Genomic DNA, 18,409 nt, shown 5'->3' with positions numbered 1-18,409 from the left:
CCCATAGAGGTCTTTACTCTTTGCACATAAAATATAAGCCTGAACATAATAGTTAAAAAGGAACAGTTGCAAAAATGTTACGTTGCTCTATTTAAAAGTTAATTCAAAAATAGCTTGAAGCAGTTTCACAGGCTTGAAGCAATGACAAGGCATTCAGAACATTTATTTATATTTAAAGCATAAATTATGTAATTGAAAAATGTCCATTGATGTTGTTCATCATCATCATCATCATCATCATCATTATTGATATAGTGATATGCTGTTTAAAACCTTAAACACAAAAAGGACTTTAAAGTGAACTGTAAAATATACCGCCAGTCAGTGAAGGTAAGCCAGGACAGGGGTAATCTGCTCTCTTTTACATGCTCCCATTAAAAGACATAAAGCAGCATTGTTGTAGTTATAAGTTGCCTTTTTGTGCAGTGACATTCTTGGTTTTGTATGTTGCTTATACAGAAAAGGGAAATTGATTTCTGGATTTCTGTAATAAATAAAAAAAAACTAAGTTTGTCAGTTTTTGATGAGCTGAGTTCATTAGCCTCTTTAAGTCCAACTCTTTTGTCTTTGATTTTTCGGACGGCTATCTTCTCGACTGTAGTTGTGATATAATTGCTGTTGCACCGGGTTCTGCCGTTTATTTTTGGATATCTCTGGAACACTTTCAACCTAGTCCAGATTAAAATCAACCTGTCTGAGCTGGAGTTGGGATGGTAGATGGGATGGTCTGCACAGGGAACAGATGATGAGACACAGGTAAGCTAAAAGCTATAAAACCATTTCACAAAAATGGTGGGGGTCTCTATGAGGGGAAATTGGAGACTTACTTGTACTAGAGTGACAGTTTGTGGTGTCTCACTGTTTCTGTTTTACGTTAAGTTGTGGGTTGTTGACCACAAGTAGAGCATGTGATGTGTTCAGTCACACTTGTCTCTAGTGTCAGTGCTTTCCTGGGAACAGCAGTTACTCAGCAGGTACTGGATGGTCAGCTCTCATCAACAGAAAATGAGTTATTTAAAAAAGATGAACAGCTGTGAATCTGGGACACACAATCTGGAACTTGTATGACTTCCTTCAACGCAAATTCACAGGTGATGATGCCTTAAAAGCCATTAGATTGTATTATATTTATTAAGATTTACTGTGAATAAACCCTTCATGATTTACTCCCAATAACTCCGTCTACAGATCTGTTGTCTCAGATGTCCTGGAAAGATGATTGGTCACCAGGCTTCCTCATGAATTTATCACCTGTTGGAGTTGGGAGCGCCCCTCCCTCAGACGAATCCACCAACTCGCATGTCAGAAGATTAATGAAACACGTTTAAACGTTCAACTTTTGAAGCAGTCACAAATTTCTGTTTAACACATTTTCACCACCTTGATGGGAATATGTGTATTACATCATCGTAGTGCTGAGTAATATAGCACATCTGTCATCTCCCACTGAAATAGTTCATCTTTGAGACGGTTTTCACTGACTCATTATCGCCGGGGGTCTTCAGTGAAAACAAAACTATTAGTGATCATAGCAGTCATATGGGAGGTCTCGGTTTCCTGGCTCATGCAGTGGAAACATGGGGCTGAGGTGGGATGCCCTCTGAGGACACCCTTTTTGAAGCATCACAGTGGTGAGAAGCTGTTGATCAAACTTTGGGGATCCTCTTGGTCTAATGGTGTCATAATGTGAACGGCATGATGAAGACTGATGAAGAAAAACTGTTACCAAAGAAGAGCATTTAGTGATGCACTAAGGCATCAGAAACTTATTGTGGTTTTTGTGGTTGATCTTTTGAGAACAACATGTTACACAATAAGTACGGAAATCCTGAAGAGACAAAAACGATATAATTAAGTTCCTCTCTAAAGGTCATAAAGCATTTTATGTGCATTCTGAAATTGCTTGCCAAATTTCTGTCATTGTTGGTGAAGAAGATAGTCAAGGAGACGAGTGTGAGGTGATACTTGTCTTAAAAAGCATCAGAAATGAAAGGAAAACTTCCAAGAGTTAGAAAACTTGTGATGTGTAATTTGAGAGCGCTTGCTGTAACGAAAACACAAAATCGTTGTTGGGTGAACATCTCAGTAAAGGAATTTACTTCAAAAACTAAAAGATGCAAAGCTTTATGAGTGCATACCCTCAGCTGAAATTCTTTGTACATCTAATACATCTACTTCTAATTAAGTAGGTTCCTCCTTCATGGACTGTTCTGCATAACACAGACTTTACATCCAATAATACATTTAGGCACAAAAATAGTATTAAATTGTAGTATAGCAAAGAAATACCCCTGACAGGTGTTCATTTAAGGGTGTTATAAATGCAGAATGAGAAACATTTTGGGCTTATCATGATTTTTAAATTTGTTTTTACTCTAGTGGCCTTTACTTGACAGCGAATCGACAGGAAAGCGGGTTCTGAAAAGGCGAGAAGACATGTCAAAGGTCAACAGCTTCATAAACACTTACTTGTATTTGTATTTCTAACAACAAAATTAGATCTGGAAAACAATCTGCTGTCACCACACATAACCATGAAACTATCTGCTTTCCCTGCTGCTGTCATATTCAATAAATTGGGTTATCGAAAAGTTAATTTGTTTTAGTAACCCAGTTCACTAATTGCATTGCGCTCTGTGGCTTGTTTTAAAATTAAGTTGTTTCCTCTCGTTGACTTTCAGAAAGTGAAGTGAAGATCCTTACAAATGATGCAACAGCCCTGGCGCCTTTAAGACTTTGTCAACTAAAACAATCTGTAATAAATACAGCACAGTAGCGTTGACCTCATATAGTGCAAAGCTAACACCTAATGTGCTTGTTACTGCATGTAGCATGCCTTTTAACTCATCATAGCTGAACCAAGTTTCGGTCAACTTGCAGAACACGTTTTCTTTTCCATTTCATTTTTTCTTCCTGCGTGAAACTTTCAAGCTTTTTGATGTGCTCAGATAGCTCAGATTAGGATTTCACATTCACAAAGTGCATTCATATTAACCTTTGTTCTCACTGCCGGTTCCCAAAATAGACTGCTGGGTGGAGCTACCTGAAAGTATTTTTAGCAGCTCCCTTAAAAGCACACCTCCACCTGTTCATTCACACCAGCGTGTTCAGACGATTCAGGCAGCTTTCCCTGCTAACAACCTTCTGAGGAGAATCTGTTGTTTTCAGGTTAATAATCACAATGAGGTAAACTGTTCTCCACCCCAATGTCACCCTAAACTTTTTACTTGCCCCATCAAATAACTCCTATCAAAGTCTTCTGTAGACAACACTGTGATAAGGGAGTAAAAATCAGGTTAGTAGGACTAGTTTGGGAAATAGGAAACATAATAGTCTGAATTGAGGTCATAAACAAAGCAATTGAAAAAAAATCCTCCTGGAAGCAGTGATATGTTAACCATGGACACTCCCTCTTTTGCCATAGTTCTTGCGTAATCCATCCAACATAACCTGCTTTTATAAAATTCCAAAGCAGGTGAGAGTTTCAGGCAGATGAGGAGGAGAAAGCAGGAGCAGATCTGATATTGGATTACTAGACAACACGCGTGGAGCTGTTGGGATTAGGAAGCAAGTGGCGCATATCACCTTGTGGGAAAGCATACGGATACACCTGTATGTTTCCCAATGAGATGCAGATACTGCAGCAACTGGCTGTTCTGGGTAACAACAAATTTCTTTACTTTGTTCAGAAATGTAATGTAATCCACCTGACAGACTATTTACCATTGTATTTACCAGGTGTAACTAGAAACTTCTTTCTTTAAAATTTATTTTATGCAGTGAGAATACCATTACCGCTAAAGTTGTGCCACATCCATTGACTGATATAGTACTTCAAAATGTGTTGCTTTTTGCAATGCAGTTTCTGAGAATAAAATAGAATAGAAACAGCCTCTGTTGTCCCTCAAAAGGGAAATTCAAGAGTTACAGCAGAGACAGACATGAAGGTTCACACAAAAAGTTCTTAAAGTGTTAAAAACAATAAAGAAAAAAGATTATCAATAATAATGATAATAATGATGACATATTGTAAAAAACTAACATAGAAAATACTGTGCAGTTTTTAGAAATAGGCATATAGGACTACTCATGACCCAAGGGATGTGCAACTGAGTCAGAACACGTCAAAAATGAACATTGAAAAATACAGACTATTTCTAATGTAGTATATCAATGCAGAAGAAAACACTTGGGCACTAAGGCAACTCATGCCACCATGAATACGTTATAGACTGTTTAGCATTACTGATTGTTCAAAAAACAACCATACCAAAGAAGTCTAGATTTTTAAAAAATAGGCTCTTCAGTTGCACATGTGCATTATCTGTAAAAGCGGCAACAAAGATTGTAACTCAAGCAGAAAGAAAAACTTGCATAATTATCATGGTTGTGGTTTGTGAGTAACCCAAAGGCAGAAGCAGAGCTGTCAAACAGATGATGATAAAATATAAGAAAAAAAAAATTAATGAAAAAACTTACCAAAACAGAGCAAAAGACAAAATAATAAATCCAAAGAACATCCAGGGGGAGACAAAGGAGAGTGCACAGAGGATTAGGAAATAAATCTTAACACTACAGAATAACTAGACCTAAAAAACAAAATAAAACTAGAGAAACACGAAATAACTAGACACAAGAAACATAAGAAGTGACCAAAGTAAAACGTAGTAGTGCCGCTCAATGGACCTCACCACAGGGGCCGCATTTCATTGGCTAATGCCCATTTTACGTCACAGCGCAGCTATCACGTGCCTTACCGTCTCACAAACTCATGCTAATATATATTGTGGACTACCAGACCGACAGAAGTAATCGCGTTAGCCACGCTAGCACCGAGTATAAGTCCTAGGCACATTCGAACCCTCAAAACCATGAATGCCCGACTTACCCAGCCTTGCAAGAACAATAGGCATCAGTGATCTTGTCCACAGCTATATTTATGCTGCGGGTGTGAGAATCTGCTGTTTTTCTCATCGACTGGTAGCATTTAGCTGTAACGCGCACAATGTTGGAGGCATCGTGTGGGACCTTGATGTCGTCCAAAAAAGATGACATGAACTTGTTGGTTCCCTTGTCCATTGTTGTGGCTGATATTTTATGAAAATCCGGCAGAAATGCTACACTAATCGACTCAGAAATACTCTGCAGAGAACGAAAAATGCCATGTTTAGACGTTGGAGCTAAGCTGTTAATGTGAGACATGAAGTCACGTGGGACTTTCGAGGGGCTTTTCTGGGCGGAGCTTGGTAAGGTCCATGAGGCTCTACATCAGGGGTCCCCAAACTACGGCCCGCGGGCCGAATCCGGCCCGCCTCCACATTTGGTCCGGCCTCCTGAAAAATACCAGAGAGAATTCAGATTTTTTTTTTCATATACCGTATTTTTCCAGTTTATATGTGGATTTTTCTTCAACCACCAGGGGGCTCTTTATCAGGAAGTGTGTCCTGTAAACTGTGGGTGTTTTGTTTTGCATGGTGCATTGCTGCCATCTGTTGGACTTTTAGGCAACTGCTTGACTTTTATGTTATTTAATCAGTGCGGTTGTTTGATAGCGGTAGAGCAGATGAACACACGTGTGTGTTATGAACGCCGCATTCCAGGTCGAGTTCTTCTAAGCAATGCTTGTAAGTAGCAGCTTATACTTCAAAACGAGCCTTTACGTTAACATATGATAAAAGAAGTAACTTGTTTATTGAATTAGTTTTGGAAATACCTGCGGGCGATTTGATTATGTGCTACGTCATTGCTAACTAGCAGGCTGCTAAGATTTCTCAGGTCGTTACATAGCATTGCCGCTCATAGCATTCTGAGGTAGCTGTTGTATCAGTTGTACTTCTAATGTATGTAACTGAATGTAAAACACTTCTGTAAGCTGCTCTGAGCTAATCCTGAGGTGTTTGTGTTTTGACAGTTTCACTCCATTCTACGTGGAAATAAAGGAAGAACTAATTAATCCTGACTCGTGTGAAAGGAGTTTGGCTGATGGTTAGTTTTGGTACAAGACACCATAGCGAGTCCATTACAAAGTGAATCATTGGAAGTCAAAATTGGAAATCAAAGAAGAAAGCGCCCATTAAAACGGAATTAGGTTTTAATAGGGAATTGAAATTTGAGAATGTTGTTGATCAGTTAAATAGCATTGAGGGGAAATGCTATTAAACAGATTTTTAAATAATACTGGAATCATTATGAGAATTTGAGGTATAGATATTAGGATCCAGTAGATGGCAGTAGTGCAACAATAATGGATGCAAGCTGCCGTTGAAATCTGAAGAAGAAGAAAGGGCCCATTTTCATTTAGCACATGCTAGTAGCAACACGAAGGATCAGCACTTTTACTGTTACAGTTACCATTCGGAAACGACCGTAATCAGTTCAGTTAAATCTAAACTTGGCAACTTTTTCTTTTTCAACCGTAATAAATGTGATATTCAATTGACCTGTTATGACTCAAATTTTGGGTTTCCGCCCCCCTCTGCTGCTGCTGCATCGCTGTGGAAAACCTGGAGCGGCAGAGATATCTGCAGCTTATATGTGTATGTTTACTGGTTTAAAAAAAAAATTGGAGGTTGTGGTTTATAGTCCGGTGTGGCTCATAGTTAGGAAAATACGGATTATAATCCTTCCTGGATTTTTTTCTGTGAAGAACCCAGAGAGGGTTATTTGGTTATTATTTATTCCATTAATAGTGTTATTAATTTCCTGACTTTTGTTCTGTGAAGAACCCAGAAAGGGTTATTTGGTTGTGCTTTCTGGAAAACAATACATTTTTACATTTACAAACTCCTGCAATCGTCACACTTTTTCTGTTACAAACCGACTCCGGCTCCCCAGCAGAGAAAGGAAGAGTTATGTGGCCCTCCCAGGAAAAAGTTTGGGGACCACTGCTCTACGTATTCATGTCTATGTCGGAGGGGGTCACATTACGCAGGTAAAATTTCGACCCGGGGGTGAATTTACAAAGACGATCACCTGATGTCTTGAAAGGTCAGTGTCTTGTGTCACGTGATACCGAACATGTCCGGCCAGAACAACTAAATTGGTTGTTTATGAAGAGTGTTTTACATGTTCTAAGGACCTTTAAATCTCATCAGTTGTTTTTAAATAGCTGTAAAACCATAACATTTAGTGCAAAACTTGCATGTGGGATTGTTTTCGAAGGATTAAAGCCTCTTGCGGACAAGTAAAAAAAAAAAAAAGTCACGCGATTCGTCAGCCCACCTGTGGGATCATCGGATGGTAGTAGGACACTCCTCTTGCCGTAATCAATCCTGCATGACCTGCTTTTATAAAAGGAGAAGGAGAGAGCAGGAGCAGATCTGATAGTGGATTACTAGACAACACGCGTGGAGCTGTTGGGATTAGGAGGCAAGTGGCGCATATCACCTTGTGGGAAAGCATACGGATACACCTGTATGTTTCCCAATGAGATGCAGATACTGCAGCAACTGGCTGTTCTGGGTAACAACAACTTTCTTTACTTTGTTCAGAAATGTAATGTAATCCACCTGACAGACTATTTAGCATTGTATTTACCAGGTGTAATTAGAAACTTCTTTCTTTAAAATGTATTTTATGTAGTGAGAATACCATTACCCAAGGGTGTAGGAACCAGTCTGTCATTGGGGGGGACGCATATCGGAAACCTGACAGATCAGTAAATAGCTTGAGCAGAAATGTCAAACAATTATGGCATCAGTAATGCGTTACTCTAATCTGACCCTTGTTTCAGTAACAAGTATTCTAACATGTTATTATTTACAATCCAATAATCAGATTAAAGTTATGCATAGTATAATGACCATCATTCCAGGATGAACACTCACTTTAGAATTTGCCTCACAACTAGCAAGATAAATACTCTGGTAGCACAGACAGGCTGCCGCTACCAGATTCTGGTATATCTTATTGGTCAAAAGACATTTGATTATTGGTCAAAATGCATTGATATAAATTGACTGGTAATTGAACTGGTTCTACTTCTTTCTAAAACCAAAGTAAAAAACAGCTCATAAAATAGGACTCGGCAGTTTTAAACTCAATACAGCAGTTTGACCAACAAAAATAAAATCTAAAAAACAAGTTTGGTTCTTCTTGAACAACTCTCTACATCAGTGCAACAGTTTGATCTACAAAATAAATAAAAATTATACTTTTCACGTCTAACAGACCTTTAGCTCCTCACTGTTAACTCGGTCTCATTTCCAGCCCTGCATTCAGTAACTTACCAAACATGATCCATAAAAACACTGAAGCAAAAAACCTAAATGTTTTTTTTTCCTGTCATTTTCAGCCAGAAACATTTAACTGAAATATCTACGGATATGTGTTTCTGTCTCTGTCTCCCTCTGACACTCTGCAGCCTGATGTTCCTGCATGGATTCATGGATTTACAACAGACACTACAGTAATTTACAGGATCAGAATGTGAACTAAATATAAAAAGTATGTTTTTATCATACAGAATGAGAATTTAAACGACTTCATTTTCAGATGTATACATTATTATACATCTCAACTTTATTTACTGTGTAGCAAAAATTTTCACTAATTTATTTTTAAACCTCTCCTCAAGCACTTTTCTTATTGTCTCCTAACCATTACCCTTATAGTGTGGAAATAATGAACAAAATATTGAAACGTTGAAAGAAATCAACCTGACATCAGTCTTCACCTGTTTTCCTTTCTGGTTTTATTAAAATTTATATAATTTTTATGTCTTCACACTCTGAAACTCCACCTGACTCTCCTATGTCTTCCCTGACCTGCTCCTATCATAATAAAATAGTTTAGTCTATTTAAAAATTAAAAACAGTTAATACATATTTCAATAAACTAAATTAAGACCTCACCAGAGCTTCTTCACCTTTCTTCATCATTCTAGCACTGCTGTTCTCCTAAATATCTAAATAATATAATATTGTGGAAGTCAGCAGAAAAAGACGAAAAAGATTTGAGTCTTGTTTAATTCTCAATGTCTTCCAACAAAAAACCAAAAATCGAATCAACCACAACCGTTGGTCACTTCACACCTCACCTTCTCTCCTTCAAAATAAAAGCATACATTCTGGTGTGAAATATATACATTGTATCCGCCACACAGGCCCCCCCTGAACACACAGAATGTCACAAACACAAAAACCCATAACATGCAAAACAACATTACAAGTATATAAAGAAAACAGACACACAACGGAAAAACTAAACAGCAGTGACAAACAAAACAATTGAACTACCTAACGGTAACGGCTAGGGAGCTTAATAAGTCGGTCACCACGGCTTCTCTTCACCGGAACAGGGGTTGAAAGTGAAAAAAACTCTCCAGATCGTCTGTTACTGAACTGTCCACCTGAGGGGAACAAATCAGCTGTTAGGGAAGGGCCTGGAAGAGTGGGTAAAGACACTGGGGGACGACCACGGCGCGGTGGTTGAGCCAACTCAACTGGGTCCCCTGGTAACGTGAGCTGGCTTCAGACAGTCCACAGAAATACTCTCCTGATTACCCCCCAACTCCACCAAAAAATCTTTAGGTCCCCTCTCCAAAACATGGAATGGACCATCGTAAGGAGATAGGTAAAACCTCCGGAAGGTGGAAGCGGCCCCACTAAGTCCACATGCACATGTTCAAACTTCCATTGCGGAACAGGAAAGTGCTCCAGTGGAGCCTTAGTATGCCGTTGGACCTTGGCACGCTGGCAAGCCAAACAGGAAACCGCCCATGTCCGTACATCTTTACGGAGTCCCGGCCACACAAACTTTGCCCCTACCAGTTTAACAGAAGCTTTGACGCCCGGGTGTGAAAGGGAATGAACTGCCTCAAAAACCCGCTGACGCCAACTAGAAGGGACCAAAGGCCGAGGTTTGCCAGTCGAGACATCGCAAAGAAGGGTTGTGCCACACTCATGAAAGGAGACCTCCTCTAAATGCAAGCTGGATTCAGCTGCTTTAAAGGCCAGAATATCTGGGTCGGTCAGTTGGTCTGTGGCCATGGCGAGGTAGTCCACACCTAAATGCACAGAAGCAACCCTTGGTCTGGACAGACAGTCAGCCACCAGATTATTCTTGCCAGCTACATGCTGAATGTCAGTAGTGAACTCTGAAATGGCAGATAAATGCCACTGTTGCCGAGCCGACCACGGTTCAGAAACTTTTGTCATAGCAAAAGTGAGAGGCTTGTGGTCAACAAAAGCAGTAAAGTCCCTGCCCTCCAACATGAAGCGGAAATGGCGTGTTGCCAGAAAAAGGGCAAGCAGTTCCCTGTCAAAGGTGCTATATTTTTTTTCAGCATCCCGGAGTTTCCTGCTAAAAAAAGCGAGGGGTTGCCAGGCACCATCTACCCATTGCTCACAAACTGCCCCAACTGCATAATCAGAGGCGTCAGTTGTTAGAGCCACAGGAGCAACTGGAGATGGATGGGCCAAAAGCGTAGCATTAGCCAAGGCCTTCTTGGCATCATCGAATGCCTGCACCCTCTCGGGGGTCCACTAAATCTGCTGGTCCCCTTTTTTGCCTCTAAGTGCTTCATACAAGGGGTGCATGAGGTGAGCTGCCCGTGGGATGAAACGGTTATAAAAGTTAATCATACCCAAAAACTCCTGCAGGGGCTTCACTGATGGAGGGCGGGGAAAATCGGAAACTGCTTCAACCTTTGCAGGCAGGGGAACCGCCCCTTGAGAAGACACTTTGTGTCCCAGAAACTCAACAGCAGGCAGTCCAAATTGGCATTTAGCTGGGTTCACGATCAGGCCATGTTCACTGAGCCTAACAAACAGCTGCCGAAGGTGCACCATGTGTTCTTCCGCAGAGGGACTAGCCACCAATATGTCGTCCAAATAGACAAACAAAAATGGCATACCCTGCAGGACCGAATCCATAAGCCGCTGGAAAGTCTGCGCTGCGCCTTTAAGACCAAAGGGCATCCGTAAAAACTCAAAAAGACCAAAAGGCGTGATAACTGCGGTTTTGGGTACATCTAAGGGATGGACTGGAACCTGATGGTAGCCTCGCACCAAGTCCACCTTAGAGAACACGGTTGCTCCAGCCAGGCGGGCAGAAAAGTCCTGAATGTGAGGTTTTGTTAAAAAACATGTCCAGATGTTTGCAGATGTTCGGGGTCACCAATGTGGAAGTCAGCAGAAAAAGACGAAAAAGATTTGAGTCTTGTTTAATTCTCAATGTCTTCCAACAAAAAACCAAAAATTGAACCAACCACCGTTGGTCACTTCACACCTCACCTTCTCTCCTTCAAAATAAAAGCATACATTCTGGTGTGAAATATATACATTGTATCCGCCACAATATAATAATAATATATAAATACAAATTAAGTGGTCAGTATGATCAGGTTTTGCTCACTTTAAATAATAAAAAGGCTCATTTCGCTGCTGTTTCAGTCTCATTCTAAATCATTGTGACTAGACTAGCTAACTTTTAAACAGCAGTAAAATTTTGAACATGTGACGATCTCAGAATTAAAACCGCTTAACCAAAAAGATTTAGTTCTATATATAAAAGTAAACTAACAACAAGATGTTATAAACTAGCGACATTCATGGCAACATTCTTGACAGTTTACCTCATTCAAACGGAGTTTCTCTGACTCTGTCTGCTGCTGCCTTTACTCTGAGCCCTTCAGAGGGGGGAGGGGAGGGGGAGGAAGTGCTCTGCTGAATGCGCTGTTGTGCGCCTTCAAAATAAAAGCATGCGAGTTGAAGATTTAAAAATTCTTCGCAACTGCGGTGAAATTATTGGGGGGGACGAATGTGACTGTCTCCAATATTGGGGGGGACATGTCCCCCCCGTCGCCCCCGCTTCCTACGCCTATGCCATTACCGTTAAAGTTGTGCCACATCCATTGACTGATATAGTACTTCAAAATGTGTTGCTTTTTGCAATGCAGTTTCTGAGAATAAAATAGAATAGAAACAGCCTTTGTTGTCCCTCAAAAGGGAAATTCAAGAGTTACAGCAGAGACAGACATGAAGGTTCACACAAAAAGTTCTTAAAGTGTTAAAAACAATAAAGAAAGAAGATTATCAATAATAATGATAATAATGATGACATATTGTAAAAAACTAAAATAGAAAATACTGTGCAGTTTTTAGAAATAGGCATATAGGACTACTCATGACCCAAGGGATGTGCTACAGAACATGTCAGAATATGTTGTCAAAAATGAACATTGAAAAATACAGACTGTTTCTAATGTAGTATATCAGTGCAGAAGAAAACACTTAGGCACTAAGGCAACTCTTGCCACCATGAATACGTTATAGACTGTTTAGCATTACTGATTGTTTAAAAAATAGGCTCTTCAGTTGCACATGTGCATTGTCTGTCAGCAGCAACATAGACTGTAACTCGAGCAGAAAGAAAAGCTTGCATAATTATGGTTGGTGGTTGGTGATTAACCCAAATGCAGAATCAGAGCTGTCGAGATGATGATGGAAAAAAAATTTTTTTTTAAATGAAATGAAAAAACTTACAAAAACCGCAAAAACGAAAGACAAAATAATACATCCAAAGAACATCCAGAAAGAGACACAAGGAGAGTACAGTGAAACAAGAGAAGTAACAAGAATAGTATTGAGATTTAACAGAAGAAGGAATGTCTGAGAAAGAGGTGCTTACGTACTGGGAGGTTGAATGCCGAGACAATGGAACTGGGCTGATTAGCTAGTTATTGCAGCTGTGAGGGAAGGAAGCAGAAGGCAGACTGAGGAGAACGGAGAGAGAGAAAGATGCACAGGGGACAAAGGAGAGTGCACAGAGGATTAGGAAATAAATCTTAACACTACAGAATAACTAGACCTAAGAAACAAAATAAAACTAGAGAAACAAGGAATAACTAGACACGTAAGAAGTGACCAAAGTAAAACAAAAGGTTTTGCTGATCTAATCAAGAAAGATGAACCAAGAAACACAGAAATGAACAAAATCCAAAAACCAACTCAAACAACCCAACACTTCACATTTTTGGGTTCAAAATCTTTTGGTGCAATTCCATAACTGATCTGAGAGCCTTTCTTGTAATTTTGACATTCTTTTTGTGGCTGTTTGTGGTTTTTCTTTGTTCATTTCAATTTGTCTTTGCTTGATTAGAGATCACTATAAATTCCATTATGTTAAAGATATCATACACATCAGAAAGTAGTTTTTTCTGCTTTATCTTTTGTTTTAGTGGTATGCCGCAGTCTAGCAACAGGCCAGATCTCGTCACGTTACTTCTTCCCCCAAAAACCCATGCCCTGGGTCAAAGGTCGTGAGTACTGTCAGAGCCACTTTGTGGACCTTGCTGTTTTGAACACAGAGGAGGAATACTCTGCTCTCCTCAGTGCCATCCCCACAAACAACGCCAGCTTTTGGCTTGGTCTCCATAAGAAGAGCAGTGGCTGGGAGTGGACCGATGGGGAACAGCTGAGACTCACTCACTGGTACAACTACAACCATGAGGGCCACTGTGTAAGCTTGGAGGCCATGTTTGAAGAAAAGGACAAGCTACTGGCTCGTTATTGTAATGAGCAGCACAGGGTCGTTTGTCAGGGTAAGAAATTTTATTTTGAAGAACCTTTTGATAATTCCTGCTCAATTAATTTTTCTTGCATAAAAAATCATATCACAAAGACAGTTTTATCTGGTTTACTTAATGTTTGATATATATATATATATATATATATATATATATATATATATATATATATATATATATATATATATATATAGTTATATATATATATAGTTATATATATATAATTATATATATATGGGTCAGGAGGTTTTCACCAAGAGAGAACAAATGGGCAGATTTCTTATAGAGCTGAGCTGTGTAGACTGATTGATTTATCTCTATTATTACAGTTATATATATAACTGTAATAATAGTTATATATATATACATATATATATATATATATATATATATATATATATATGTATATATATAAAATGTTATTTTTCTCATAATAATTTCCCATTAATTAAATCTTGATCCAACTCTTCCAGGGCCCGTTTCCCCTCAATCAGTGTCTGTGGACTTTGTGAACATCGATCACGTGAATCTAAGCTGGAACATCTCTGCACTTATGCAGACGACTTCTCACTATTACAATGTGACAATATGCAGCTTCATTTGTGAAACGCTGTCCTATTTCTACACCAATGGCTCCTCCCTTATGAGCATCAGCGTCTCCAACTTAAGTGCAGCCACAGAGTACTTCATATACGTTTCTGCTGTGGTTATTCATCTTGACCATGGGACCAACAGGAAATGGATTCTTCAAGATAATCCTACAACGTTAAAAGCTAAAACAGGTGGGAGGAATTTTAAGGGAAATAATACAATATTGATGTTGCAGGTCAATATGCAAATCTGATTTGTTATTTTGCCATATTACAATCAAACATTTCAGTGCATAAAAAATTCATCCAGCTAAAATGGCCCCCATTGGTAATCTAAGGTAAATGTTTGAGTATATCCTCTTTTCTGTCATTGTTTGAGTTCTAAAGCTGTACATTAATTTCAGAATCTTCTTCTTGCTTTGAAAGATGGGCTTAGTAGTTAGATAAGGCCTTGTAAGTAAATAAAATACAAGATACCTTTGAGAGATGCTGTACCTTGGATGAAAATAAATGTATTCTGATGTGCATCTTTTCTCTTCCACAGCAACATCTAATAAGACTCACAAAATCTTTTTCATCGTTTCGAATTCATTTAGTCTGGTTTTGTTGGCCTCTTCATTTTGGTGTATTTATCACATTGTGAAAAAAGGCAAGTTTTGATTTCTGTCTATAAATATGCATTTGAGTACTCATGTGCTAATAACACATTATTTTATCTCAAATCCACAGAGAGAGTCCAAGACACATCGTCAGTGGATTCAACGATTGCTGAACTGTTACCACACAGAAGTGTGTTAGAAAAACTGGAAAATGTCATATTTTAGCAACCAATAAAAAAGTTTTACTTTGACCCTAAGGCAGAGGTTTCCAAACTGTGGGTCGCGCCCCCTAGGTGGGGCGCCGCGGGACGTCCATCCATCCATCCATCCATCCATTTTCTTGACACCATTGTCCCTTAATGGGGTCGGGAGGGTTGCTGGTGCCCATCTCCAGCTAACGTTCCGGGCGAGAGGCGGGGTCACCCTGGACAGGTTGCCAGTCTGTCACAGGGTAACACAGAGACACACAGGACAAACAATCATGCACACACACACTCACACCTAGAGGCAAGGCAACAGCTCTACCAACTGCGCCACTGTGCAGCGCGGGAAGTCGTCTGGATGGAAAAAAACAAAACATGAACGCTGTATGCTCTGCGTTTTTACCTTAGAATGGCCAACTCTCTGTTATTCCTCTGCCAATTTGATACAGTAGGGGCTTCTGCACTTCCCATATCTGTGTCTTCCGTCACTTTTATCAGCAGTTAAAACTGTTTAATCTGTTAACATGCCGTAACCTGTTTTTCCGAGCCGCCTATAAGCGCAACATGAGCGATACGCTGGGTTTACACCCGTGCGGCAGTGAAGGAGACCTGCTGCTGTGCAGAGCTATGCAGGTGTGTTAGAAACATGGCAGCAAAACGCAAAGAACTTTCACAGTTTTTCCCACCAAACTAACAGACTATTGAGTAAAGCAGTTGGATGCAGGTAAAGTTAGCTAAAAGATGACTAGCTAGCTAATGTCAATACAACACCTTAAGCTTGTTAACAAGTAGCTTGTAAGCTACTGGTGTTGTTGTCTATGTTCAGCTACGATTCATTTTGCCCCAAAAAAAGTTGATTCACCCCCCAGTCTGGAGCTGGGGCTCAGTATAACAGGGAGTCTCTAAGACTCCCCCCTCCCTTCGCTCACACACATCGTTCAACCAGACAGCTATTTGTAAGCCACAGGGGGGGCCTAGGAATAGTTTGGAAACCACTTGGGGGGGCGCAGAAAAAAAAGTTTGGGAACCTCTGCCCTAAGGAGACATTAAATTGTTTTTTGTTCAAACTGTGAAAAGTTTCAAGATGTTAGTTTTGTGTTACATTGTTGTGTACATTGCATAGATGCACATTAATGAAGATCTGTTTCATATTTATATAATCCGTTTAGTTTACTGGCTATCGGTCAAACTCCGTGCATGAACAGATAAGCTACATGTCAGCTCAGATCATACATCTGAGGTTTCCTTACATAAACCCTCTGGGCTCATTATTTCTTGAAAAAAAACAGCTTTAATCTCACAATCAAATTCTCCATCTGTGTGTCTCTATTAAGAAGCAAGAACTCAAGGTCTCCACAGACAGGCCATCTTGTGGAAGAGAAGAGATCTTGTGTTCATTAGAATGTCTTGAGCACAATGTCGGAACGACCCACCGTCACATTTTGCAACAGATAAACTAAAATTTGCTGATGAATTTCAGTTGAACATACTAAATGTGTCATGATTTTGAAGACAGATGAGGATTAGCAGTATGATTACAGTTTTGTGATCGTGCCACGGTGAATATGCCGCTGAAGAAAGTTAAATGACTCCAGAAATGGCTCATGTAGAATTATTATGACGTTTTGTTAAAAACTGAGTATTTCTGTTGAAATTATGTTTCGCAGTTTATTTAATGTGTTAAATATATATCATATATATGAATATAACCTAATGTTTGAGATGTAGTTGGGTCATGGTTTTGGCTTCAGGCTAAGCCAAAAAAATCTTTGGCAGAAAAATAGTGTCTCTATTTTAAATGATAGTGAAATGTTTTTCTAATTGTTTGCCTTTAGCCAAGATGTTTGTTTCACAAAAAGGATGTTGCATCATGTCAGCATGTTTTCTCTGCAGCTATTTTAAATGAAATATTTTGCATTTGATTTGGTTCTTCTGTTTTTGAATTTTGCAGCTTAAGATTTGTACAAGACCAAAACTATTAATATTGTCTATGCCAATTAATCAAACACAAAGTTTTTAATATTCTTGCACTTGTAAGAATGAAGTTCTATAATTACTCATATTCAGGACAGATCTTGGTTTAAGTATGGATAGATATGTCATAGATGTCTCTATTTCATATGAAAGGGAAATTTAAAATAAGCTTTCTAGAACTGCTTACTAACAAAGAATAAAGAATAAAAGTGATGACTGAGCATAGTAGTCTTTCTTGTGCATTTATTACAATAGAATCTCTACAGTGTCTTAAATTTGATCTTTGTTACACTTAGATGTTTCAGGTGATACAGCAAACCACCTTTGCCCCATGTAAGAATTGACCCCTAAACCCTACAACTGGCTCTGCCACTCTTGACAGCAGAAACTGTCATCAAGTAACAGGGACTCAGTATTTTACCTCACTGTGGCGTAATTTTGACACATTTGTGCAGAATGTCACAAGAGGCCTGCTCTAACATAAATCTTCCGAGGGTATCAATAATTCTAGAATTTATTGGAAATGTGACAAAAATACACAAAATAAGGGCACACCCCTTTTCCCAGCACTGCATAATATGGACTAAGATATTATTATCACTATTTTTATTAAGTATTGCTATTCAAAAATATCAACACCCTACCAAAAAAAATTTCGTTTGTGCTGAGATGACCCACAGTTAGTCTCATTAGCTCTTCATGTATAAGGGATTTTATGTTTTTTGTTTGTTTATCTTTTCGTTATTCTTTCACTTTAGTCAGACAAGTGCAGTGCTCCAAGAGGTTAAATATTACCAAGTACTACAGTGCCAAGTTCAGTTTTAAGGAGGACCTAAAAATGGAGGTGAGGAAAGCATTGAGCAAAAAGCCAAATGCAAGAAATGCCACTAAAAGACACCAAGGGCTGCTGACAAGATACAGTAACAGTGACATGGCATGAAAACAAGGTTCGATGGAGAAAGAAGGCAAAACTGAATGAAACAAACCAGGAAATCAAGTGGAACAAAGCAGCCAAAAGAAAATCATGGACTGTGAAATCAAAATTTAGATAGAACCAGGAATCCAGGTACTGGAATCCACCACAATAAGGAGATCAATTTCTGGTTTCTCCAAGAAAGCTCTCTGTGTTCCTGCAGTTTAATCCACAAAAACTTTCACTGTAAAAATTGGGTCTTGTTACAGTGAATTAAGAACATGAACAGCCTCCTATTCTGAGAACATTGGTGGTCTAAACAATGGTTTCCTGGAGAATCGTATAAATACGGTGGGTTTTTGTATCATGGCTGCCTTAGTGCCACAGTCTTTGGACAGCATTGAGAATGCACATAACTTTTGCACCAAGGTCATATTGGTTAATAGTCACGGTGGCACAATATCGAGATAGATCCTGGTTGATGCCAATGGCTTTACTAGAGTACATTTAGGTCTGTTTACTTGTACTTTTACTAAAGTACATTGTTTGAGTACTTTCTCCACCACTGGTTGATGCATTGGTAAGATATCCATGGCGTGGGC

At 39.2% G+C, this 18,409-nt stretch overlaps 1 protein-coding gene across 1 annotated transcript; it reads left to right on the top strand.

Moving 5' to 3' along the window:
- The first annotated feature begins 7,064 nt into the window (after positions 1 to 7,064).
- LOC103469977 (uncharacterized) lies at positions 7,065 to 17,115 on the top strand. The gene is made up of 4 exons (XM_081610806.1): positions 7,065 to 7,461; positions 13,181 to 13,543; positions 14,002 to 14,310; positions 14,663 to 17,115. The coding sequence occupies exons 1-4, from the start codon at positions 7,416 to 7,418 to the stop codon at positions 14,776 to 14,778; spliced, it is 834 nt and encodes a 277-aa protein (XP_081466932.1). The 5' UTR covers positions 7,065 to 7,415; the 3' UTR covers positions 14,779 to 17,115.
- Positions 17,116 to 18,409: the final 1,294 nt, after the last annotated feature.

The sequence above is a fragment of the Poecilia reticulata genome, chromosome 9, assembly GCF_904066995.2.
Source record: "Poecilia reticulata chromosome 9, P_reticulata-male-v2, whole genome shotgun sequence".
NCBI classification, from domain to species: domain Eukaryota; kingdom Metazoa; phylum Chordata; class Actinopteri; order Cyprinodontiformes; family Poeciliidae; genus Poecilia; species Poecilia reticulata.
The sequence above is the reverse complement of the archived record's forward strand: the minus strand, read 5'-3'. Positions and strand labels throughout refer to the sequence as shown.